The sequence below is a fragment of the Mobula birostris genome, chromosome 31 (genome assembly GCF_030028105.1).
Source record: "Mobula birostris isolate sMobBir1 chromosome 31, sMobBir1.hap1, whole genome shotgun sequence".
NCBI classification, from domain to species: Eukaryota; Metazoa; Chordata; class Chondrichthyes; order Myliobatiformes; family Myliobatidae; genus Mobula; species Mobula birostris.
Window position 1 is genome coordinate 30,890,395 of NC_092400.1, and position 26,549 is coordinate 30,916,943.

The 26,549-nt window shown below is 44.0% G+C and overlaps 1 protein-coding gene across 1 annotated transcript in view; it reads left to right on the plus strand.

Annotated features, from left to right (window-relative positions):
• LOC140190729 (2'-5'-oligoadenylate synthase 3-like) overlaps positions 1-21,773 on the plus strand; it is a 130,674-nt gene extending 108,901 nt beyond the window's left edge. Inside the window, 7 exon segments of the mRNA XM_072247545.1 lie at positions 5,090-5,259; positions 6,576-6,870; positions 7,050-7,184; positions 7,187-7,221; positions 10,229-10,482; positions 16,731-16,863; positions 19,482-21,773. Of these exon segments, the coding sequence (XP_072103646.1) occupies positions 5,090-5,259; positions 6,576-6,870; positions 7,050-7,184; positions 7,187-7,221; positions 10,229-10,482; positions 16,731-16,863; positions 19,482-19,724 (1,265 nt within the window). The 3' untranslated portion in view covers positions 19,725-21,773.
• The last annotated feature ends 4,776 nt before the right edge of the window (positions 21,774-26,549 follow it).

A 26,549-nucleotide genomic window follows, 5' to 3' on the forward strand; every position in this document is an offset into this window, starting at 1 on the left:
ATGTTCATGTCATCAGGTTGGAGGCTACCCAGACGGAATATAAGGTGTTGTTCCTCCAACCTGAGTGTGGCTTCATCTTTAGAGTAGAGGAGGCCGTGGATAGACATGTCAGAATGGGAATGGGATGTGGAATTAAAATGTGTAAGGAAGGGAAGCCCCTTTTTTAAAGAAAGGGGCTTCCCTTCCTCCACTATCAACTCTGCTCTTAAACGCATCTCCCCCATTTCACGTACATCTGCTCTCACTCCATCCTCCTGCCACCCCACTAGGAATAGGGTTCCCCTGGTCCTCACCTACCACCCTACCAGCCTCCGGGTCCAACATATTATTCTCTGTAACTTCCGCCACCTCCAACGGGATCCCAACACTAAGCACATCTTTCCCTCCCCACCTCTCTCTGCTTTCCGCAGGGATTGCTCCCTGCGCGACTCCCTTGTCCATTTGTCCCCCCCCATCCCTCCCCACTGATCTCCCTCCTGGCACTTATCCGTGTAAGTGGAACAAGTGCTACACATGCCCTTACACTTCCTCCCTCACCACCATTCAGGGCCCCAGACAGTCCTTCCAGGTGAGGCGACACTTCACCTATGAGTCGGCTGGGGTGATACACTGCGTCCAGTGCTCCCCATGTGGCCTTTTATATATTGGTGAGACCCGACGCAGACTGGGAGACCGCTTTGCTGAACACCTACGCTCTGTCCGCCAGAGAAAACAGGATCTCCCAGTGGCCACACATTTTAATTCCACATCCCATTCCCATTCTGACATGTCTATCCACGGCCTCCTCTACTGTACAGATGAAGCCACACTCAGGTTGGAGGAACAACACCTTATATTCCATCTGGGTAGCCTCCAACCTGATGGCATGAACATTGACTTCTCTAACTTCCGCTAATGCCCCACCTCCCCCTCGTACCCCATCTGTAACTTACTTTTATACACACATTCTTTCTCTCACTCTCCTTTTTCTCCCTCTGTCCCTCTGAATATCCCTCTTGCCCATCCTCTGGGTTTCCCACCCCCCCGCCGTCTTTCTTCCTGGACCTCCTGTCCCATAATCCTCTCGTATCCCTTTTGCCTATCACCTGTCCAGCTCTTACCTCCATCCCTCCCCCTCCTGTCTTCTCCTATCATTTTGGATCTCCCCCTCCCCCTCCAACTTTCAAATCTCTTACTCACTCTTCCTTCAGTTAGTCCTGACGAAGGGTCTCGGCCTGAAACTTCGACTGCACCTCTTCCTAGAGATGCTGCCTGGCCCGCTGCGTTCACCAGCAACTTTGATGTGTGTTGCAAAAAGATAACAAAGTTGTTTGCACCATTCAGGATGAACAGAGAGTAGGAGGTGGAGAGTTTCTTAAATGCATCTATTTTAATGCTAGGAGCATTGTAAGAAAGGTGGATGAGCTTAGACCATGGACTGATACCTGGAAATATGATGTTGCAGCTGTTAGTGAAACATGGTTGCAGGAGGGGTGTGATTGGCAACTAAATATTCCTGGATTTTGTTGCTTCAGGTGAGATAGAATCGGAGGGGCAAGAGGGGGAGGTGTTGCATTGCTTGTCAGAGAAAATATAACAGTGGCGCTTTGGCAGGATAGATTAGAGGACTCATCTAGGGAGGCTATTTGGGTGGAATTGAGGAATGGGAAAGGTGTAGTAACGCTTATAGGGGTGTATTATAGACCACTTAATGGGGAGCGAGAAATGGAGGAGCAAATTTGCAAGAAGTTAGCAGATATTTGTAGTAAGCACAAGGTTGTGATTGTGGGAGATTTTAATTTTCCACACATAGACTGGGAAGCCCATTCTGTAAAAGGGCTGAAAGGATTGGAGTTTGTAAAATGTGTGCAGGGTAGTTTTTTGCAGCAATACATTGACGTAACAACTAGAGAAGGGGAAGTGTTGGATCTCCTGTTAGGGGATGAGATAGGTCAGGTGACAAAGGTATGTGTTGGGGAGCACTTCGGGTCTAGTGATCACAATACCATTAGCTTCAATATAATTACGGAGAAAGATAGGACTGGACTAAGGACTAAGGACTGGATAGGACTAAGTTTGAGAGAGCCATGGTTTTCAAGGGATATTGGAAACTTGGTTTGGAAAAAGAGAGAGATCTACAATAAATATAGGCAGCTTGGAGTAAATGAGGTGCTCGAGGAATATAAAGAATGTAAAAAGAATCTTAAGAAAGAAAATAGAAAGGCTAAAAGAAGATATGAGGTTGCTTTGGCAAGTAAGGTGAAAATAAATCCAAGAGGTTTCAACAGTTATATTAATAGCAAAAGGATGGTGAGGGATAAAATTGGTCCCTTAGGGAATCAGAGTGGATGGCTATGTGCGGAGCCAAAAGAGACGGGGGAGATTTTGAACAATTTCTTTTCTTCGGCATTCACTAAGGAGAAGGATATTGAATTGTGTAAGGTAAGGGAAACAAGTAGGGTAGTTATGGAAACTATGATGATTAAAGAGGAGGCTTTTAAGGAATATAAAAGTGGATAAGTCTCCGGGTCTTGACAGGATATTCCCTCGGACCTTGAGGGAAGTTAGTGTGGAAATAGCAGGGGCTCTGACAGAAATATTTCAAATGTCATTAGAAACGGGGATGGTGCCGAAGGATTGGTGTATTGCTCATGTTGTTCCATTGTTTAAAAAGGGTTCTAAGAGTAAACCTAACAATTATCGGCCTGTAAGTTTGACATCAGTGGTGGGTAAATTGATGGAAAGTATTCTTAGAGATGATATATATAATTACCTGGATAGACAGGGTCTGATTAGGAACAGTCAACATGGATTTGTGTGTGGAAGGTCATGTTTGACAAATCTAATTGAATTTTTTGATGAGGTTACTAAGAAAGTTGACGAGGGTAAAGCGGTGGATGTTGCCTATATGGACTTCAGTAAGGCCTTTGACAAGGTTCCATAACATAGGTTAGTTAGGAAGGTTCAATCGTTAAGTATTAATATTGAAGTAGTAAAATGGATTCAGCAGTGGCTGGATGGAAGATGCCAGAGAGTAGTGGTGGATAACTGTTTGTCAGATTGGAGGCCCGGTGACTAGTGGTGTGCCTCAGGGATCTGTACTGGGTCTAATGTTGTTTGTCATATATATTAATGATCTGGATGATGGGGTGGTAAATTGGATGAGTAAGTATGCAGATGATACTAAGATAGGTGGAGTTGTGGATAATGAAGTGGGTTTTCAAAGCTTGCAGAGAGATTTTGGCCAGTTAGAAGAGTGGGCTGAAAGATGGCAGATGGAGCTTAATGCTGATAAATGTGAGGTGCTACATTTTGATAGGACTAATCAAAATAGGACATACATGGTAAATGGTAGGGCATTGAAGAATGCAGTAGAACAGAGGGATCTAGGAATAATTGTGCATAGTTCCCTGAAGGTGGAATCTCATGTGGATAGGATGGTGAAGAAAGCTTTTGGTATGCTGGCCTTTATAAATCAGAGCATTGAGTATAGGAGTTGGGATGTAATGCTAAAATTGTACAAGGCATTGGTGAGGCCAAATTTGGAGTATTGTGTACAGTTCTGATCACCAAATTATAGGAAAGATGTCAACAAAATTCAGAGAGTACAGAGAAGATTTACTAGAATGTTACCTGGGTTTCATCTCCTAAGTTACAGAGAAAGGTTGAACAAATTGGGTCTTTATTCTTTGGAGCATAGAAGGTTGAGGGGGGAACTTGACAGAGGTGTTTAAAATTATGAGGGGGATAGATAGAGCTGACGTGGATAGGCTTTTTCCATTGAGAGTGGGGGAGATTCAAAGAAGAGGACATGAGTTGAGAGTTAAAGAACAAAAGTTTAGGGGTAACATGAGGGGGAACTTCTTTACTCAGAGAGTGGTGGCTGTGTGGAATGAGCTTCCAGCAGAAGTGGTTGAGGCAGGTTCGATGTTGTCGTTTAAAGTTAAACTGGACAGCTATATGGACAGGAAAGGAATGGAGGGTTATGGGCTGAGTGCAGGTCGGTGGGACTAGGTGAGAGTAAGCATTCGGCATGGACTAGAAGGGCAGAGATGGCCTGTTTCCGTGCTGTAATTGTTATATGGTTATATGGTTATATTTTAGTAAGCTAATCCAGGGCTGGGCTTACCCAGTAAATTGCAGGGCTTGGAGTGTGTTATAGAGCAGAAAGACCAAAGGGTACAAGTACGCAAACATGAGGAAATCTGCAGATGCTGGAAATTCAAGCAACACACACAAAATGCTGATGGAACGCAGCAGGCCAGGCAGCATCTATAGGAAGATGTACAGTCGATGTTTCGGGCCAAGACCCTTTGTCTGGACTAACTGAAAGAAGAGATTTGAAAGTGGGAGGGGGAGGGGGAGATCCGAAATGATAGGAGAAGACAGGAGCGGGAGGGATGGAGCTAAGAGCGAAAAGTTGATTGACAAAAGGGATAGAAGGCTGGAGAAAGGAGAGGATCATGGGACAGGAGGCCTAGGGAGAAAGAAAGGGGGAGGGGAGCCCAGAGGAAGATGAAGAGCAGGCAAGGGGTTATAGTGAGAGGGAGAGAGGGAGAAAAAGGAGAGAGAGAAAAAAAGGGGAAAAATAATAAACAATAAATAAAGAAAGAAAGAAAGGGTGGGGTAAGAAGGAGAAACTATGTACAAGTACATAGTTTCCTGAAAGTGGTGATACAGCTTGACAGGAAGTTGAACAAATTTGGAGAAGTGGTGTTCTTGAAGTAAAGGTTGAGAAGGCTGGTTTATGTGGAGAGAAACCATTCCCATTAGTGGTGCTTCGGGAACCTAGAGTCTTAGATATAAAAGTTTAGACAAGATACAACTTCATGGAAAAGTTTCACACAGAGTAGTTGTGACCTAGAGTAGTGAGAGTAGAATCAGTCAGTGTGTTCAAAAGGGAACTGGGTAGGCACCTGGAAGAGAGTAATGGGTAGGCCAGTGTGGAAAGGGAAGAACAGGATTGAGATTGACAAGATTCTTTAGTTGGATTTGCATTCAGCACAGAGACTGAGTGGTCTCTTTTCATTTCTTAAGGATTTAGTGATACTGTGCAGAAGTCCTACCCAGTTTACTGAATTCCAACTTTTCTTTCATTTCAAAATTCTAGCTCGAAACATGGATTTGTATGGAACACCTCCTCGTAAACTGGATACATTTATTTACACGTTTCTTCAACCTGATGAACAATTTCTGACGCAAGCTGGTGAGACTGTGGACAGGATCTGTTCTTTCTTAAAGCAACAGTGCAACACCATTAAGATCAGTAAGACTGTGAAGGTGAGACTGGCAGAATCATACTAAACAAGAATGAACAATGGTGCCAAGTTGTAAACAAAGCGAGCTAGATTCTGTGAGGCTTCTCTGAGTTCCGCAGTTTCAACTAAAGAGTGGCAATGCCAAAAAGAATCTCTGCCTATGTGTGGTGGACAGAAGGGAAGGAAGAGAGTATTGTGACAATTTCCTTTTCATAATCTTCCTCTAATGGGACCTACTAAAGAGTTATTGTTGCCTGGATCAAGCTTGGTCACAATATCCCTTCATTGTCAACTGACCCAGAAATACCCAGTACCTGGGTTCATGCATGGTAGTGACCCTTATGTGAATTCCTGGTAGCTACCAAGATGAGTCTCTAAACCTAGATTTTCTGATACAATTAGAAACAGGTCACTAAGATATGAAATCCTGTTCTGTCAAATTATGAATGATTTGAATCTCAACTCCTTCATTCCAATAGCACTTGATATCATTAATCAATTACTTGTCATTCATCCAAATGACCCAGCATACGTCAGCTGGTGAAAGGGTCAAGTCTAGATTTCAACAACTTCTGGTGAAGAAATACTGTACATCTTAAATTTACTTCTAAGTGGCACGCCTAGTCATGCATTGTCTCCACCAGAGACTTTTGGTATCTCTCCTATTGACTCAGTTGTTTCCTTTGAAACACCTGGACCAGATAAATGTGCTGAAGCCATAATCTTGCCCATTTCATCTGCTTTCATTTGGAATCACATGTGGCCCAAATGGATAAAACTTAGGCCGCAAGATTTTGGAGACACAAGAGATGGCAGACACAAGAATCTGAAGCCATAGACAAAGTAACACACATGGAATGCTGGAAGAACTCAGCAGGCCAGGCAGCTGGAAAAGAATAAACAGTCGATGTTTTGGGCCAATCCTGTGGAAGGGTCTCGGCCTGAAACATCTTTTCCACAGATGCTGCCTGGCCTTCTGATTCCCTCCAACATTTCGTGTGTGTTGCTTTGGATTTCCGGCATCTGCAAATCTTCTTGTGTCTGCTTCAGGCAAAGTGATAGAGAAACTTTGTGGGTCAGGCAGAATCTGTGAAGGGAAGTCTGGAGTCAGTAATTCAGATTGACACTTCATCAGTTCAGAAGAAGAGTTTCAACCCAAACTATTGACTGTCAATTTCTCTCCACAGATGCTGCCTGACCTACTGAGCTCCTTCAGCATTTATTAGTTGCACAGGATTTTGGACCCAGAGAGATGATTTTGTTCCTAATTAGTGTTGAGTGCATTTTCCAAACCATTTACTTAAAAGCTTGTGTTGACGTTTTACATGTTTTCTTTAGGGTGGCTCCCTTGGAAAAGGAACAGCTTTGAAGAATGGCTCAGATGCAGATCTGGTTATCTTTCTCAACCACTTCAGATGTTTTGAAGACCAGAAGAGAAACCGGGCTGAAAATTTGAGAATAATTCATGAGAAGCTGGAGGCATGTAGGAATCTCATTGGACATGACATCATCATGTCAAAGCCCAAAATAATTCCCTCTCATTCTTCTCCTCGTTCCCTGAGCTTCCAGTTGAGACCCACAGAAGACTTTGATTATGTTGAGGTTGATGTTCTCCCTGCATTTGATGCTTTAGGTAAGTGTCTCAGGATTGTATATGGTGGCATATAGGTACAGCACTTTAATAATAAATTCACTTTGAACTTTGACCCCAACCAAAAAAGGGCCACGTATCAGTGGTCAATAATTTTGTCATATAAAATTTAATGTTACATCAACTGTGCAAGTGATAAATTTCACCTCTTTGTCCTAAAGGTCAGCTAATATGGTCACGCCCAAACCCTCGGGTGTATGAAGACCTGATTAAAACTAGAGAGCCTGGTGGAGAATTCTCAACTTGTTTCACTGAACTTCAAAGGAACTTTGTAAAACGTCGTCCTACGAAACTTAAATCCTGATCCGACTTGTGAAGCACTGGTATATTGAGGTAGATTGGGAGGAGGCTGTTGTTAAATTGTCCTGTGAAGATGTGTGTGCTTTTGATTTTAATTTGAATTGCTTTTGAGGGGTTAGGTGTAATTAATGCACATCATTAGCGTCAGTTCCTGGCAGAATAACCCTATTCATTCGAAACCCCTGCTGACTCCATGTAGCTATGTGAATTTTTCCCTCTCAAATGCTCATCCTGTTGCCTTTTGAAGAAACTGGTCCATTCTCTTTCCATCGCCACTACAAGTATTGAGCTCCAGAGTTTAATGGCTTTTCCTCACATCCTCCTTGTACATTTGGTTTAAGATTTACTTCTACATCCCTGCTCATTAAGCCAACCAGTAAAGGGAGCCATTTCCATTCCTCGGTGATGGTTCATGACCTTGTATCATAAACCCAAGAGATCCTGCAGATGCTGGAAACCCAGAGAAACACACATAAAATTTTGGAGGAACTCAGTGGGTCAGCAACTTTGGAAATTTAATTTTACTTATTTATTGAGATACAGTGCAGATTAGGTTCCTCCAGCCCTTGGAGCTGCGCTGCTCAACAATCCCCAATTTAATCCTAGCCTGATGATGGGATAATTAACCTACTAACCAGTACGTTTTTGGACTGTGGGAGGAAACCAGAGCACCCGGAGGAAACCCACATGCTAATGGGGAAAACGTACAAACTCCTTATCGGCAGGGGCGGGAAATGAACTCTTGCTGCTGGTACTGTAAAGCGTTGTGCTAACCACTACATGACCGTGCCACGGCTGACTAAACAGTTGAAGTTTCGGGCCGAGACTCTTCATCAGGACTGGGAAATAAGAAGGTTGAGGAAGGGGAAGGAGTACAAGCTAGAAGGTGATAGGTGACGCAAGGTGGCGGGAGGAAGTGAGAAGCTGGGAGGTGATATGTAGAAAAGGTGAAGGATCTGATAGGAGAGTGGACCATGGGGGAAAGGAAAGGAGGAAAGGTACTGGGGGAAGTGATAGGCAAGTGAGGAGAAGAGGTAGGAGGGAAGCCTGAGTGGGGAGTGGAAGAAGAGGGAAGGGGGAGGGGGAAAGTGACTATAAGTTAAAGAAATCGATGCTCATGCCATCTGGCAACCCAGACACTATATGAGGTGTTGTTCCTCCAATCTGAGGGTGGCTTCCTCATGGCAGTAGAGGAGGCCACGGACCATATGGAAACGGGGACTGGAATTGCAATAGCTGGCAACCAGGTAATTCTGCTTGTCTCAGCTGGAGCTAAGGTGCTCGACAAAGTGGTCCCACAAACTTTGTTGGGGGTCACCAATGTAGAGGAGATCGTATCGGGAGCATCGAGATGACCCCAACAGATTCGCAGGTGAAGTTTAGCCTCACCTGGAAGGATTGTCTGGGGCTCTGAATGGGAAGAATTAGCGGTTCCTCTTGCAGGGATAAGTACCAAATGGGAGATTATTGGAGACCTAATCCACCCCTGAGCCTCTGCACCCAGCACATCATTCTCCGCAACTTCTACTATCTTCAGCGGCATCTTTACCTCCCCCCTGCCCACTCCCCAACCCCAACAACTCTCCACTTCCTGCAGGGATCGCTCTGTCCGTTATTCCATTATCCATTCGTCCCTTCCCTCCTGGCACTCATCCCTGCCACTAGAACCGCTACACCTGCCCATTGACCTCCAGCCCCTCGTGCCGCCAGCTCAAATGGACATCGAACCCCGGGATCCACTTGCTTGGGACAACCCAACGTTGACAGATGTCCTTTGGTGCCTGTCCACATCGCCAACCTTCAAGGAGGCGTGGGAGCCTTTTAACGAGTTCCTATCTATGCAGCTTATGATCATATTCACTGACCTCATTTTTATTAACCTTTTTTGAGGTATTCATCTTGCCTAAATTTAAACGGAACAGATTCAGTGGGGGGGGGTGGGGGGGGGGAGGGCATCTCACATTAGGTATGTGTTGGGCTTTGAGCTCCAGGTAATTCAATCACATCTGCCCAAACCAGATCTCAAAACTGTTAGAAAAATTAATGGGAGTTCAAGTATCTGCTTCAAGTCTCCCCTGGGAGCTTGCTTTCTGATGCTTGGATCAATAATTGAGGCTCCTCAGAGAATGTGACTTTCCATCGGTACTCTAATTTGCACTTGCACGTGACGATAGTACTCAGGGATGCCACAAGCTGATTCATGGTCCAGGCGCTGGTCTCAACCCACAAGCCCCATCCAACTCAGTATTAACCGATGTTTGCAGTTTGAAATTAGACAGACACAGTTTCACTTCTCATTCAGGGCATGTTTTGCCTGATCTTCATCTTATTAATTACAACAGCTAGTCCGGTAAATCTTTCTCATATATGATCCATTTATCTTCCAGCAGTTATTATTGGATCTATTTCCACCACCACTGGGGGAGCCTCAGACAAGAGGACACAGCCTCAGAATAGAGGGGTATCCTTTTGGAATGGAGGAATTTTTTTAGCCAGAAAGTGGTGAATCTGTGGAATTCTTTGCCACAGGCAGCTGTGGAGGCCAAGTTTTTGGGTATATTTAAGGCAGAGTTTGATAGATTCTTGATCAGTCAGGGTATGAAGGGCAACAGGGAGAAAGCAGAAGATTGGGGCGGAGAGGGAAAATGGATCAGGTATGATGAAATGGTGGAGTGGACTCAATGGGCCAAATAGCCTAATTCTGCTCCTATACCCTATACTGTACCTAATTCTGGTCCTATACCCTACACTTAATTCTGGTCCTATACCCTATACCTAATTCTGGTCCGAGAACAATACATATGAGATCTTTATAGTTCATTGCAAAAAAAAAAAATTCTCTTCTCTTGCCAATATTTGTTACTTAGTTTAAAGCTGAGTTGTCTGGCAATAGAAACAATAAATTTTTTAAAATATATATTTTTTTGCATAATCATTCAAAATCCTGCACGGGCCATGTTAGCTGGATTAATTAGTACTTCTTCAAACATGTAAGTTCAAAGATTGCAGACCCGAAAACTGATCTATTTTTGTCCAACAGTATGTCCGTCGCCCGTACAAACCCGCTCTGCAAAGAGGAGAGTATCTCCCACCAAAGTATGCTCTGGAGCTGCTGGTCATCTATGCATGGGAAAGTGCCGAGAAGGGTGAGAATTTCAACACTGCAGAAGGATTTTGCACAGTTCTGAAACTGATTGTCCAATACCAGTACTTGTGGGTGTTTTGGAGAGAAAACTATGACTTTGACTCTGGCATACTTGGCAAGTTCCTGAAGAATAAACTTAAAGAAGAAAGGTAAGCTGTGTTTCAACTATGACCTGTTTATTCTTTGTGGAATTGTAGAATGTCTCTACACCACGCGAGATTATTTGGACTCCCATGCTTTTGAAAGTTGTTCTCACTCTTTCCCTGGACCCCTGCAAAATGGTATTGTAATGTATTAGTTTTGTCACAAGCATCACGATACAATTAAAAACTTCTGTTTTTGTGCCATCAAGACAGATCATGCCATACACCAAGGTGGCAAAGTGAAAAAGAGAACGCAGTGTTGTAGTTACAAAGTGCAGCGCAAATAGACAGATAAACGCATGGACTACAGATTTATCTTGAGAATTGTTATTGAATCTGAACATAACAACCTGCTTTTGGTAAAAGAAAAAGAAAATTTCTCAACATCTAGCCTTTGCTTCTTTTGGCAAACTGTTGCAGGAAAGTAAGTGCCTATTGACTAAACAAGGAAGGTGAAATCTAGTGGCTTCCATGATGGTAGATTCAGTAAGTAAATGTCTCAGGCTGAGGGACTTTAGAAAGTTCCTTGTCCACACCATGACATTAGCAAATTTGAGAGGGGTGTTTGGGGATTTAAGGTAATAGTGATGATTTTGGAACCAGTGGGTCCACACCTAGATCCACCTCTCACTTGCTAACTCTTGATCCACCCGGTTTCTTCCCGTTTTCATACTGTTCTCTCACCTCTGCTCTTTCAGCCCAGAAGAAGAGTCTTGGCCTAAAACACTGATCCACAATGTTCATCTCCCCCACAGGTGTCACCTGACCTACTGAACTCCTCCCACATTTTATTTGTTGCCCCAAGTTCTAGCACGTGCAGTGTGACTGTCTCTTCAAGTTAGTTGTACCAATTCCATGGTATTGAATTGAGTTGAGTCGACTTTATTTCTTACACCCTTCACATACATGAGGGATACAAATCTTTACATTACATCCCCATCTAAATGTGCAACGTGCTATTTACAATAAATAGTATGTACAACAGGAGAGTCAATATAGCATAGAAATACAGTTGTGTCAGCATGAATTAATCAGTCTGATGGCCTGGTGGAAGAAGCTGTCCCGGAGCCTGCTGGTCCTGGCTTTTATGCTGCGGTACCATTTCCCAGATGGTAGCAGCTGGAAAAGTTTGTGGTTGGGGTGACTTGGGTCCCTAATGATCCTTCGGGCCCTTTTTACACACTTGTTTCTGTAAATGTCCCGAATAGTGGGAAGTTCACATCTACAGATGCACTGGGCTGTCCACACCACTCTCTGCGGAGTCCTGCGATTGAGGGAAGTACAGTTCCCATACCAGGTAGTGATGCAGACAGTGAGGATGCTCTCAATTGTGCCCCTGTAGAAAGTTCTTAGGGTATGGGGACTCACACCGAACTTCTTCAGCCGTCTGGGGTGAAAGAGGCGCTGCTGTGCTTTTTTCACCACACAGCCGGTATGTACAGACCATGTGAGATCCTCAGTGATGTTTATGCCGAGGAACTTAAAGCTGTTCACCCTCTCAACCCCAGATCTATTGATTCAATAGGGGTTTATTGTCTCCATTCCTTCTATAGTCCACAACCATCTCCTTTGTTTTTCCGACATTGAGGGAGAGGTTATTTTCTTGACACCACTGTGTCAGGGTGATAACTTCTTCTCTGCAGGCTGCTTCGTTATTATTTGAAATTAGGCCTATCAGTGTAGTGTTGTCAGCAAATTTAATTAGCAGATTGGAGCTGTGGGTGGTGACAGTCATGGGCATACAGAGAGTAAAGGAGGGGGCTTAGGACACAGCCCTGAGGGACACCTGTGTTGAGGGTCAGAGGGGCAGAGGTGAGGGAGCCCACTCTTACCACCTGCCAGTGAGCTGACAGGAAGTCTAGCATGCTGCTGCACAAGGCAGGGTGAAGGCTGAGGTCTCTGAACTTCTTGTCAAGCCTGGAGGGAATTATGGTATTGAATGCTGAACTGTAGACCAAGAACAGCATTCTCACATAACCATCCTTCTTCTCCAGATGTGAAAGATGGTATGTAGAGCTGTGGCTATTGTGTCATCTGTCAATCGGTTGTGTCGGTAGGCGAAATGTAGGGGGTCCAGTGTGGGTGGTAGCAAGCTGCAGATGTAGTCCATGACCAGCCTCTCAAAGTATTTGCTTATTATTGAGGTGAGTGTGACAGGATGCCAGTTGTTCAGACAAGTTACCTTGGTCTTTTTAGGTGCAGGAACAATGGTGGATGTTTTGAAGCAGGAGGATACTCTACACTGGGAGAGGGAGAGATTAAAAATGTCTGTAAACACACCTACCAGTTGTGCCGTGCACATCTTGAGTACTTGCCCTGGGATGTCGTCCAGTCCCGCAGCCTTGCGACTGTCCACCCGTTGGAAACACCTGCATACTTCAGCCTCGGATAACCAAGGTGCAGGTCATTTCAGCTGCTCTCCTCGGGGGCTCAGTGTTGGCGACATCAAACCGAGCGTAAAAAAGATTTAGCTCATCTGGGGCAGACTCGACGGGCTGGATGGCCTACTCCTGCTCCTATTTCTTATGTTCCTATTTCTTACGGGAGAGAGGCAGCGATGTTGGCCACACCACTGCGCTTAGCTTTGAAGTCTGTGATGGTGTGCAGACCTCACCGTAAGTTGTGTGTGTTGTTGTTGGGGAGTTGTGTCTGGATCTTGTCCCTGTATTGTTGTTTCACTGCCTTGATGACGTTGCATAGATCGTAGCTACATTTCCTGAGCTCCTGCTGATTACCGCCAATGTAAGCTCTATCTTGCGTGGTAAATGCTGCTCGCACGGAACTGTTGATCTAGGGTTTTTGGTTTGGATAGACCCTGACCGATTTTTGGGGTACAACATCTCTGATGCACTTCCAGATGAAGCTTGTGACCCCATCCGTGAACTTGGAGACATTCTCATCACAAAAGACATCCCAGTTGGCGTCATCAAAGCGGTCCTGCAGCATGGAGGTCGATTGGTCGGACCAACAGTGGACAGTTTTAACTGTGGCCACCTCTTGTTTCAGAATCTGCCTGCATCTCAGTAGCAGCAAGATAGAGGAGTGGTCAGACTTTCCAACTGGCGGATGGAGGAGCACTTTGTAAGAGTTGTGGAAGGGAGAGTAGCAGTGGTCGAGTATGCTATCTCCTCGTGTGCTCACCTGGATGTGTTGACAAAACTTTGGAGAGACTAGTCAGTGACGCTCTGTTAAAGTCTCCGGCAATGATGAAGACAGCCTCTGGGTGTGCTGTCTCCAGGGTGCTGATGGTCTTGTACTTTCCCTTGAGAGCCAGGGTAGTATCAGCCTGCAGCGGAATATACATAGCTGTGATAATAACAGCCATAAACTACCTAAGCAGCCAATAGGGTCTGCACAGCAGGGCCAGATATTCCAGGTCTGGGGCACAAAAGGATTTGAGGGCATGCACATTCCAGGGGGTCGCGCCAAGCATTATTGACCATGAAGCATACCCCATCTCCTTTAGGCTTCCCAGAGAGGATTTTTTACCTGTCCGCCCGGAACAGGGAGAATTCAAAGGGCTGGATAGCATGATCCAGTATCTCCTCCATTAGCCAGGTCTCCACGAAGCACAAAACGTTACATTCCTTTGTTTTCCCACTGGTAGGGAATTCTGGCTCTCAGTTTGCACTATTATGCCAATAATCAGCTGCGAGAGCCTATTTTTCACTGTAGTATTCCTTTCACCATGAATACATAGGATCAGAATTAGGCTATTTTGGCCCATCAAGTTTCATTTCCCTCTCAGCCCCATTCTCCTGCCTTCTCCCCATAGCTTTTCATTCCCTGACTTATCAAGAATCTACCAATCTCAGTCTTAAATATACCCAATGACCTGGCCTCCACGGCTGCCTGCGGGAATGAATTCCACAGATTCGCCATCCTCTGGCTAAAGAAATTCCTCCTCATCTCCATTCTAAGTAGATGTCCCTTTACAGAAGTTGTGCCCCCTGGTCCTAGACTCTCCCACCACAGGAAACATCCTCTCCACATCCACTCCATCCAGGTTTTTCAATATTTGGTAAGTTTCAATGTAATCTCTTCTCCCCACCCACCCCCACACTCAATCTTCCAAAGTCCAGTGAGTAAAGGTCCAGAGCCATAAATTGCTTCTCATACGATAACCCTTTCATTCCTGGAAACATCTTTGTTAGCCTCCTTTGAACCTTCTGAAATGTCAACATATGCTTTCTTAGATAAGGGTCGAAAAGGGCTCACAATACTCCAAGTGAGGCCTCACCAGCGCTTTGTAAAGTCTCGACATTACATCCTTGTTTTTATATTTTCTCAACATGAATACTATCAACGCATTTGCTTTCCTCATAACCAACTCAACCTGCAAATTAGTCTTAAAGAAATTCTGCACAAGGGCTCCCAAGTCCCTTTGCACCTCTGATTTTTGAATTTTCTCCCCATTTAGAAAACAGTTTACACTTCTGTTCCTTCTACCAGTTTGCCCATTCACTTAACCTGTATTCTTTAATAAATTGCTTAATCCTCCTCAGTTTGGGCGGGAGGAGAAGATGGCGCGATGCAACGCGCGCAGCTCTCCGGTGAAATGATATCGTATTTGTAAGTAGGATGCCGTGCACAATTCTGATTTGCTGGAGACAGCCGTGAGAAGCACAGAGGAACATCTGGAGAAACTTCTGAAATGCCCGGTTTGCTGCCGCTGCTACTGTGCGATTGAGAATCTCCAGAGGGAAGGCCCCAAAATCCCTGGCTTTGCCTGCTGCTGGTGACCTAGGCTGGGGTCAAAGCGTTCGGCAGTGATGGTGCTCGATACTTGGTGTCGGAGGGCTGATCGGAGCTCGAAGTTTTCGGATGACTCAGATTTGGTCTGTGGTCGGGCATGGCAGGGAGAGTTTTCTTCCTTCTCCCGTCTGCGTGAGATGTGGGACTTTCGAGAGACTTTGAACTTTCTTACTGTGCCATGGCCTGTTCTTCATCAAGTTATGGTATTGTTGCACTGTTGTAACTATATGTTATAATTATGTGATTTTTGTTAGTTTTTCAGTCTTGGTCTGTCCTGTGTTTCTGTGATATCACACCGGAGGAATATTGTATCATTTCTTAATGCATGCATTACTAAATGACAATAAAAGAGGACTGAGATTAGATTAGATTATGAGGGTTGCTCCTTCAATGAGAATCTAACATCAGTGAATCTGGTAGCAGCACACTCATCTGACTCAGTGATATATGTTGTAGGTAGTCGATACTGCAGCGCATGTGCCCAGAGAACGTGGCCCAGGTTTTCTGCGTCTTGGATGTGGACCTGGACTATAGACTTCTATAGGTTTTGTAGGTTTTTTGTATTCTGTGTTTTTCGCCCGATCTTTCTCATTTTTTTGTGTGGTATTGGGGGGGGTGTGGATTTGGGGGTCGATGTGCCTGTTCCATTTTGTCCATTTTCTCGTGCGGGAGGAGGGATTTGGATGTTGATGTGCTGGTTCCATTTTTGTTTGTTTTTTGTGTGGGGTGGGGGGGGGATTTGGGGGTTGATGTGCCTGTTCTGTCTGTTTTTGTTCGGTTTTCGTGCAGGAAGGGGAGGATTGTGCTGCTTTTCCTTTTCTTTCTTGGTTTCATGGCTACCTGGAGAAGAAGAGTTTCAGAGTTGTATACTTTGATAGTAAATGAACCTTTGAACCTTTGAACATATCTTGTGAGAAAATGAAATTTCTGTTTGCATTGCTCATAGAATCATAGATAAGTACAGGAAAGAAACAGGCCACTCGGCCCATCGAGACGGTCAGATTCCTGTTTTGGTGAGGGAATCCTGGCCGGCCTTTCCGCCCTCCTCCCACCAGGGCACCAGGGGACTCCTCCCAGCAGGAATCTTCCTGCTCTTGCCCTGATTGTCACTCTGCAGCCTCTCTCTCCCTTCATTCCCATGGGCAGTGCATCTACTGGTAGCTGTATTGATACATTGAAGCCTGTTTCAGCACTTGTTTCCGTCTGCATGCAAGAGTATTGCTGTTTCCTACTGCAGTTTTTAAAAACTCAGGTTTTATTTTTCTTTACAAGGGACTTAGTGTGGCATTAGCTCCAAATGGTTTAACACACCTGAATTGGATGTCATCCATTTGCTAAGCAATTGTCCCTTGTCTGAATCACTAGTAGATTACCAAGCAGCTTTAAAAGCTTACCTTAGGGATAATTCCCAAAGCCTTTTTTTGTTTTTTGTGATCAATGGAACAACCAAATTTTAAAAATTTTTTGAATTTTGAATCTTATATTCTTCGAACACTCAGGCCAATGATTCTCGACCCTGCTGATCCAACAGGCAACATTGCCAGAAATGCGAGATGGGATATAGTTGCAGAAGTTGCTGAAGAAAGTTTAGAGCAAAGCTGTGTGCATGGCGTCAGCTCCTGGGATGTTCAGGTAAAATATCATAGGAAATAATTCAAATCAAGTCAAGCTTATTGTCATTTAACTATATTTTAGATTAGATTAGATTAGATTCAACTTTATTGTTGTGCCAAGTACAGATACAAAGCCAATGAAATGCAGTTAGCATCTGACCAGAAATGCAAAGAATAGTGTTATTTACAAACTACCTGCCAATAAAAAGTAAGTGCTACAGCACACAAATACAAAGGTACTGAGACAGTACAATATGGGTACAATACTGCTTATTTGTGTATTCCGTCAAATGAGACGTTTCTCCGAACCAGGTGTAAAGCACTGTAGTAAACATAACACATAATAACTTATGAAAGTAAGGATGAAATCATAAATCAGCTTAAATAAACTAAAATGCATAAACTAAATATAGCCCCCCTGGCCACCCTCAGAGTCGCTCGGCTTGCTGTCGTCTAGGGAAACAGCCCCCGGCCCAGCCAAACTGGGTAATTAGTTTGTGTGGATGCTGTGTGATGTACCCCACCCCATCAAAATAACAGATAATACACCAGATATGATTAAATGATTTACAGTTTATAGATATTACTAGAACTATATAATTAATAGAGAATAAAATATAAAAGGAAAATAAAAGGCGCCACACTTATCAAAGTTCAATCTCTTCGTGTACAAACAGTTGGAGCTTGGGACCCTTCTTCTTCACCCTGCAACCCCTCGGACCACCTCGACCAACCGCCTGAGACCAACAACGGTGGTCGACCAGACGCTCCACACGAGTCCGTCTCCGTCTCCCCTCCTCGCCGAACGCCCCGCTCGGGGTCTGACCCTGTTAGCGGAGTCACAGCACCTGGTTCATTCTCTGTCTCTCTCTGCAGCCTTCTGCCCCAAAACCCCGTGCATACAATATCTTCAGACACACCAAAAGCATAACAACTATCGCAATTGGTTCATTCGTCCTCATATCAATAGATAATGCAAAACAAACTGCTAGCGGGAAGGACTTTCTCAGCGTTTAACATAACAAAGAAGCATTCCCAAGTATAACGTAACAAAGAAGCCATTTTAATTAGCCTACACAGTAACATAAGAGATGAAACCCCCTTACATAAATATTGTAAGGTACAGAACAGATTCACCGGTGACACTTTGAATGCGATGCGGCAGGGAGTTCACAAGCCTAATGGCTGAAGAAAAGAAACTGTTTCCCATCCTGACCATTCTTGTTATTGTGCATGGGGCTCTCCTTAAGAAGTGAGGATGCTGCTGTGCCTTGTAATACCAAAATTCAGGAACTTTTTAAGAAGCAGTAAGAATACGCACAGCATACAATTATGCTCAGTGAGTCTTCAGTGAGATGTCATTTAACCATCTCTACACTGGTGAGGATTGGATCACCTGAACTCCAATTCTGGGCTGTTTTCTGTCATTTTCATTTTATTTTCTGATTGCTGCAGGCTGAAGATATTAATTCTGGTGTCTAGGTACCAGCTCGATTCCATTTCCAGGCAGCAGTCCAAGCCTAACTCTGAGCCACACTCTTTGACACTGAGATAAGCTTCCAACTCCATTTCTGGCCACCATCAAGACCAGCTTCTTCTGTCTCCAAACTACCTGCCCCCTGCCCTGCCTATTTGCCACTGAAATCCTTTTCTATGACTTTGTTTCTTCCAGATTCCATTTTACCAGTATCCCTATTCCTCACTCCATGTAAAGTCGGTTTTGTCTGAAAACTGGTGCCCCTGTCCGTCTTGCATGGAGACACAGCACTAATGAGCTCCCACGTGGCCCAGTCCATCAAAATCTGCCTGCTCCAACAATTCTGGCACCTTCTATATCTCCATTTCCAATTGCTGCGTCATTCACATGCAAGACCTTTGGTTCCTCAAGTCACTCCCAAACCCACTCATCTTCTCTCTATTGCCCCTTTGCCACTGACGTTGAGGGCATCAATGAAGGTCCCCCATCTCAGATGGTGTTCAGGGCTTCCTTCATCGTGTCAGTAGCTCGGTCATGCAGGTTCCATGTGGAGACTCAGGAATACAGTGGCACTCACATAGAGAAGGATTCTTCATTGCTGTTCTCGTAATAATTTATTATTGACCATTCAGGGTTGTTAGCCCTGAGCTGAACCCCCGTACCCAGAGGACCAGTGGAGCACACTTATTCTGGCCTCTACTCTTTGACCTGTTTGGCGTGGGTGACCCTACCAGAGCCAAAGCATAAAGTCCTGACTCCAGCCAACGTAGCTCTCCGGGTCATTGAAGAACGCAAGCCTCCAAACCCTACGACAAGGCTGTGGTCCTCTTGGAGGGTCATAATCTTTATTCCAACATAATTTAGCCTCCAAGTCATGTAGCGTGTTAGTGATAAGCCTGGGAGACAACCCAATGCAGCTTGTGTGTTGTGCATGGTGTACACTGCAAAAGCTGAGTGCCTGTGTCAGGGGGACGAGCAGCAACATGAATGAATGTGGACGTCTCTTTTGCAATAACTTGATTGGGAGTTGTCGGCCTTCAGGGAAACGGGAAACAGACTTACTCAGAGTGCTTCTATCAATGCAACATGATTATGACAAGTTTAGTGAAGCACTTTGTAAAGAGTGACAACCCTTGTTTATTTTATGTTTTTTTTTTCAGCCTGTGAAGCATATTTCAATTTCAGTGACGTCTGTGATCAATTCGTTTCCTGTCAACCCCTTCTGCTCTGTTGGACGCATTAAGCAAATGATTGAGGGCCTGACTGGAATATCAATGTCCAACTATGACCTGGAATGGAACGGCCAGATGCTGCAGGATGCATGGACACTGTCTGATTGCGGGATTTTCTATGACGTTAATTTCTCACTGAAGGAGAAACCCTCTTTGTGCATCCTGCTGTAACAAAAAATTGTCCAAGGAATCAAGATGAGCATGGAAGCAGACGTGAAAATGTCGACCAAACACAACAAATCACTGCGGATGTTTCTGTGTGCAGTGTAATCCCGAACAGTGCCTGAGTGACCTAAACTTACACCTGGGTTATCCAAAAAAACTGAACTTTGGTGTCAAATGCATTATTCAAATTTCTATAATAGGTCAATAATAGTTCAGAAGTTCCATTTAATAGCAGAGAATGTAGACAATACGCAACCTGAAGTTCTTACTCTTCACAGACATCTTCGAAGCAGAAGAAAGCCCCAAAGAATGAATGTAAGAACCCCAAAACCATCAGCCCCCTCCCCCTCCCACGCACAAGTAGTAACAAAAGCATCAACCCTCCCCCTCTCCCTCCCTCCTTCTTATCCTAGCATAAAGCATCAACATTCCCACCACCCACCATGTAAGCAACAGCAAAGCCCCACAAAGAGAGACCATGGTCTACAGTCCATCAAAATCTAACTGTTCACCTCCAGCATTTCAACGTCCCACAGGCTCTCTCTCTCCCTCTCTCGCTAACAAGGGAGAGACAGATATCACTCGTTCCACAGTGACAGGGGAGTCTCTCTCTCTCTCTCTCTCTCTCTCTCACTAACAAGGGAGAGACAGATATCACTCATTCCACAGTGACAGGGGAGTCTCTCTCTCTCTCTCTCTCTCTCTCTCTCTCTCTCACTAACAAGGGAGAGACAGATATCACTCGTTCCACAGAGACAGGGAAGTCTCTCTCTCTCACTAACAAGGGAGAGACAGATATCACTCGTTCCACAGTGACAGGGGAGACAAACAGCTGCTGTTTTGACATTACAGTTAATCTGAAGCATTGCTTTTTGTTTCAAGTTCCCCAACTCGAGGATCGGAGGTAAACTTTCCCTCACCATTGTGTGAGAGAGAGAGAGAGAGAGAGGGAGGGAAAGAGAGAGAAAGAAAGAGAGTGATCAATCCCCAATGAAACACCCTTTGACAACCACTCTTGCTGTCTTCGAAGCCTTGGCTCCCGCTACACTTCAGTTTGCGACACCGACGAGAATTTGTGTCCTCAAGAATCTGTAGAGGTTTGCGCACTCTGCCTGAGGCAGAGAGGATTCCGGGAGACTTGGTAAAGATGTGGAATTCTGATAAGGGTGTAACTGTATTGGTAATCAGAAAAATGGACCTTTTGGACACTGCTGCCTTGCACATGTATTGGAGGGGAAATATTTCAAATTCAAAGATTCAAAGTACATTTATGATCAAAGTATGTATGAAATATACAAACCTGAGTTTCATCTTCCCCACAGTCGGCTGCAAAACAAAGAAAACCATGGGACCCATTCAAAGAAAAACGCCAAAGCTCTCCCCATGCACAAAGAAAACAAATCGTGCGAACGGTAACAAAAAAAAGCAAAAAACACACACACAATATCTGCAGGCTGCCCTGATTCAAAATCACCAAAATAGCAACAAAAAAGGTGACCATAAACAAGAAACACATCATTTAAAGTCTTAAGAAATAATTGATTAAATAGGGATATCTCTAGTTAATAATGTCATATGGGCAACTAGTCTACAGACATAGCTTCAGCATAATGGGCCTAATGCCTTCTTTATAATCTTATTTGTAAGCTTTAACTTTGCCAAAACAAAGAACAAAAGGTTTTCTTGTTCTGAATTAAACTGTGTTGTGGTAAATGTAGTGGTAGTTAATAAAGTTATTCCAGTGCCACTCAGTTAGTCACTCCCACATGGGAGGAGTTCACATTCTGTACAAACGGGGTTGTCAATAAAGTTCAGTTGAATAGCCTGCGGGCTGACTGCCTGGCGTGTGCTCTGCACCATCCCTCAGTATCAAACACAACTGAGAGACTCCTGGACAGGTACATGGAGCTCAGAAAAATAGAGGGCTATGGGTAACTCTAAGTAATTTCTGAGGTAAGGACATGTGCGGCACATCTTTGTGGGCCGAAGGGCCTGTATTGTACTGTGGGTTTTCTATGTTTCTATGTTTCTGCAACAGTAAATAAACTTGACTCTGTTGCATATGTTTTTGCTTTGAGATTGTGTCATTCCACAACATGGGCCTCTGATGGATGGTGAGAAAACCAACACACAGAAATACTTTCTATTTTGAAATAGTTCCTATTTTGCCACACGCTCATGCATATCTGTCTGTGTGTGACCCTCGCAGTGAGGTTAACCACTATGGTTTGGTTCTATCAAGTGTTAAACGGGATAGATCCAGGACAGAACGAGCAATACAAATTAGGGTCTCATTTTCTAGAGCATTTTTGGGGTTAAGATATATAGCAAATCACTTCAGCAACTAACTTCAGCAACTAATCTTCAAATGTGAATATGGACTGTAGATTAAATTTAAAATGCAGCTCTGAACAATGGGTTCCTAAAAGCCGCAAATCAAAGTGAAGGGAAAGACCAGACAATGCTGATTATACAAGCACCAGACAGTGGTGCTTGTCGAATTTTCTCTATTTCTGCATAAATATGACCTAAAATGTGATCAGATCTTCATGCAAGTCCTAAAACTAGATGAAGAGAACCCAATTAAATAAATAACACAAAAAACATTATACTTGTTCATTTATTTATTGAGAAAAATGATCCAATATTACATGTATTTGTTGGAAAGAGTATGTGAAACTCTGCTTTCAAAAACTGGTGTACAGCGATCTCTTCAACCCCAGTTTCCAGAAACTGTTGATCAGCCCTACGCATCGGCTTGGAGGAATTTTAGCCCATTCCCCCTTACAAAACTGCTTCAACACTAGGATGTTGGCTGGCATCCTTGCATGAGCTGCTTGCTTCAGGTCATTCCACAACATTTCTATAGGGTTAATGTCAGGACTTTGACTCGACTATTCCAAAACATGAATTTTCTTCTTTTTAAACCATTCTGTTGTTGATTTAATCTTGTCTTACGGATCACTGTCTTGTTACATTATGCAACTTCCATTAAGCTTCAGGTGATGGACTGCTACCCCGAGATTCTCCTGTAAAATGTTTTGATAGAATTTTGAATTCATTGTTCCCTCAAAGTTTGCAAGCCATCCAGGCCCTGAGGCAGCATATGAAGACATCCCACCCTGCAAAAACTCATTTCAGGGAGGTACCACCATCAATTTGCAGGAGACTCCTGGAACTTCCGGGAGAGGCGGGATGTCTGCAATAGAGTAGCTCCTCAGCAGCTAGCCTGCTAGTTTAAATAACGTTAGCTATGCTAATGAACGAATAACACCTGTTAAACTTACCTCAACATGTCCACATTTACACCTCGGACTTCGACTACTGCATAGAGACTTGTCATCTTCAGGAGTTTTCTGATGACTCTGCCATAGTTGGATGCATCAGCAAGGGAGATGAGGTTGAGTACAGGGCAACGGTAGGAAACTTTGTCACATGGTGTGAGCAGAATTATCTGCAGCTTAATGTAAAAAAGACTAAAGAGGTAGACCTGAGGAGGGCTAAGGTGCCGGTGACCCCTGTTTCCATCCAAGGGGTCAGTGTGGACATGGTGGAGGATTACAAATACCTGGGGATATGAATTGACAATAAACTGGACTGGTCAATGAACACTGAGGCTGTCTACGAGAAGGGTCAGAGCCATCTCTATTTCCTGAGGAGACTAAGGTCCTTTAACATCTGTTGGACGATGCTGAGGATGTTCTACGAGTCTGTGGTGGCCAGTGCTATCATGTTTGCTGTTGTGTGCTGGGGCAGCAGGCTGAGGGTAGCAGACACCAACAGAATCAACAAACTCATCTGTAAGGCCAGTGATGTTGTGGGGATGGAACTGGACTCTCTGACGGTGGTGTCTGAAAAGAGGATGCTGTCCAAGTTGCATGTCATCTTGGACAATGTCTCCCATCCACTACATAATGTACTGGCTGGGCACAGAATACATTCAGCCAGAGACTCATTCCACCGAGATGCAACGCAGAGCGTCATAGGAAGTCATTCCTTCCTGTGGCCATCAAACTTTACAACTCCTCCCTTGGAGGGTCAGACACCCTGAGCCAATAGGCTGGTCCTGGACTTACTTCCTGGCATAATTTACATATTACTATTTCTTTATTTATGGTTTTATTACTATTTAATTATTTATGGTGCAACTGTAATGAAAACCAATTTCCCTCGGGATCAATAAAGTATGACTATGATTATGACTTTTACAGTCTTAACCCACCATGGGCAATAGAAAAGTCACAGAGAGCAATGGTGTCATTATTTTGACCCCTATTAGGCAGAGGTACACTTTAGTGTAGTCTGGAGTGACATACGTTTTATATTTTCTTTTTTTGGAAACTCTGCCATGGCGCGCTCTCGCTCTCTCTCTCGCTCGCGCTCTCTCTCTCTCGTGGTTGCTGGCACACTCTCTCGCGCTCTCGCTTGCTTTCTCTTGCTCGCTTGCTCTCAAAAAAATTGACTTCCATGATATTGTATATAAATTGCTGGCATCAGGGAGCCACTATTAATATGCTGGAGACTCCTGGAACTTCCGGGAGAGGTGGGATGTCTGCATATGTTACACTGAGTCTCATTTTGTCAAATACAGAGAGTTCCTCACATCTATCAGCACAACCCTCTGGCGACTTTGTTCACACAGGAAGCATTGTGAATGGCATGATAGTGTTGCATCATAATATCTGAATTCACAGCCTGGGATTTTCCTAACACTTCGTTTAATTAGTAGCCACTGTTTTCCTTTTAGCTCAGTGATAAAATGTGAAATTTGTGAAAGAAATAGGTCTTAACTATTTTTGTATTCTACTTCACATTTTCTTTCAGACATTTATTTTTTATCATCTTTCATATTTAATGTGAATTTGTGATTAACAGTGGGGCATTTTGTGTTGTAGGGCGCCCTCTGCTGTTTGTATTAAACATCTGCAACAATTTGGAGACAATAACGGCTTTATTTTACAGGAGTGTCATATTAATCTGAGATAACGTGCTAAACCTACACATTAGAAAATGGCATTTAGATCATATCTTTACATGTTAACATATTGCAGGGTGCATTATTTGTTCAGCATAACTCTTTACACTATATCTCTGAATCACTGAAATGCACAAAGTGGCCACTTCATCAGGCTCAGGAGTGGAACCCTGTGTGGTTTTCTGCTGCTGTAGCCCAGCCACTTCAAAGTTCAACTCAGTGTGTGCTCAGAGTTGCTCTCCAGCACACCACTGTTGTAAATTGTGGTCATTTGAGTTACCGTCGCTTTCTGTCACCTTGAGCCAGTCTCCTCTGACCCTCTCTCATTAACAAGGTGTTCATTGGGTTAGGGTTAGGCCTAACTACCTCTAACCCTAACTCATTGAAAACATTGTCACAGATAAATAGATTTGTAAAGATAGTGTAGATTAGGCCTAATCTGGAGTATTGTGTGAAGTTTTGGTCACCTACCTACAGGAAAGATGTGAGTAATGTTGAAACAGGACAGAGAAAATTTAGGAGGATGTTGCTGGGAAGGGAGGACCTGAGTTATAAGGAAAGATTGAATAGGTTAGGAGTATATTGCTTGGAATGTAGAAGATTGAGGGGAGATGTGATAGAGGTATACAAAATGATGAGGGGCACAGACAGAGTAAATGCAAGCAGGCTTTTTCCACTGAGGTTGGGTGGGACTCCATTTAGGGGTCATGTGTTAAGGGTGAAAGGTGAAAAGTTTAAGGGGAGCATGAGGGAAATGTCTTCACTCAGAAGGAGTGCATGTGGTGCATGCCAGCGTGATTTCAGTGTTTAAGAAAAGTTTGCAAAGGTACATGGATGGTGGGCATTCGGAGGGCTATGGTCCGGGTGCAGGACAACGGGAGCGGTCAGTTTAAATGGTTCAGCTGACAGGCCTGTTTTTGTGTGTACTTTTCTTCGACGATGAATCTATGATGCACCATCATGGAGTCTATTTGCCGTGACACTCAGGGACTTGGGCTATATATATACTTTTGTCTTTTCTGCCGTCATAATTGTATGTTCCTTGTGCTGTGTGTTACTGTTGGTGCTGAGGTTTGCACTATGGCCCTGGAAGGATGCGGTTTTGTTAGGCTGTATTCTTGGGTTGATGATTATTAAACTCCAACAGCACTCAACATTCCTTTTGCTGATTCAGAGAATAAAGATTTAAAGCAACACACCGCATCACAAGCAGTGGGATGGTGCTGTGAGGGTTACCTATATCAGCTGAGAGCAAGAGCGAGATTTTTTAAAAGTTCGGAATATTAAAGAAAATTATTGAGATGCAGCACAGAATAGGTCATTCTGGTCCTTTGAACTGCACCATCCAACAACCCCCAATTTAGCCCTACAATGACCATTTAACCTCCCAATCAGTACATCTTTGCGCCGTGGGAGGAAATCTACGTGGTCACGGGGAGAATGTGCAAACTCCTTACAGGAGGTGGTGGGAATTGAACCCGGGTCACCCGTACTGTTGAGCTTTGTGCTAACCACTATGTTACCGTGCCACCCTGACAGTCCATCAGATGCTAACTGCCCAAATGGTAGTGGTGCAGGTTTGGTACGTGAAATCATGCCATGATTGATCCATGTCATATCTGTTTTAAAGTTAACTAATTGGCAATATGGATATGGTATTTTAAAACTAAAAATTCAAGACTAGTTTGGTTTTGTCCTTCCTGATACGGTTAGTTTATTTTATTTCTAATTACTGGATCTCACTGCTCACTTGTAAGTCCACAGCTGTTTTTGATTATTTATTATTGCGCTGTTAAGCAATTAACCTTCATCATCAGGTTGGCTGTTTTTATATCTTTTGTACATTTCATTCAATT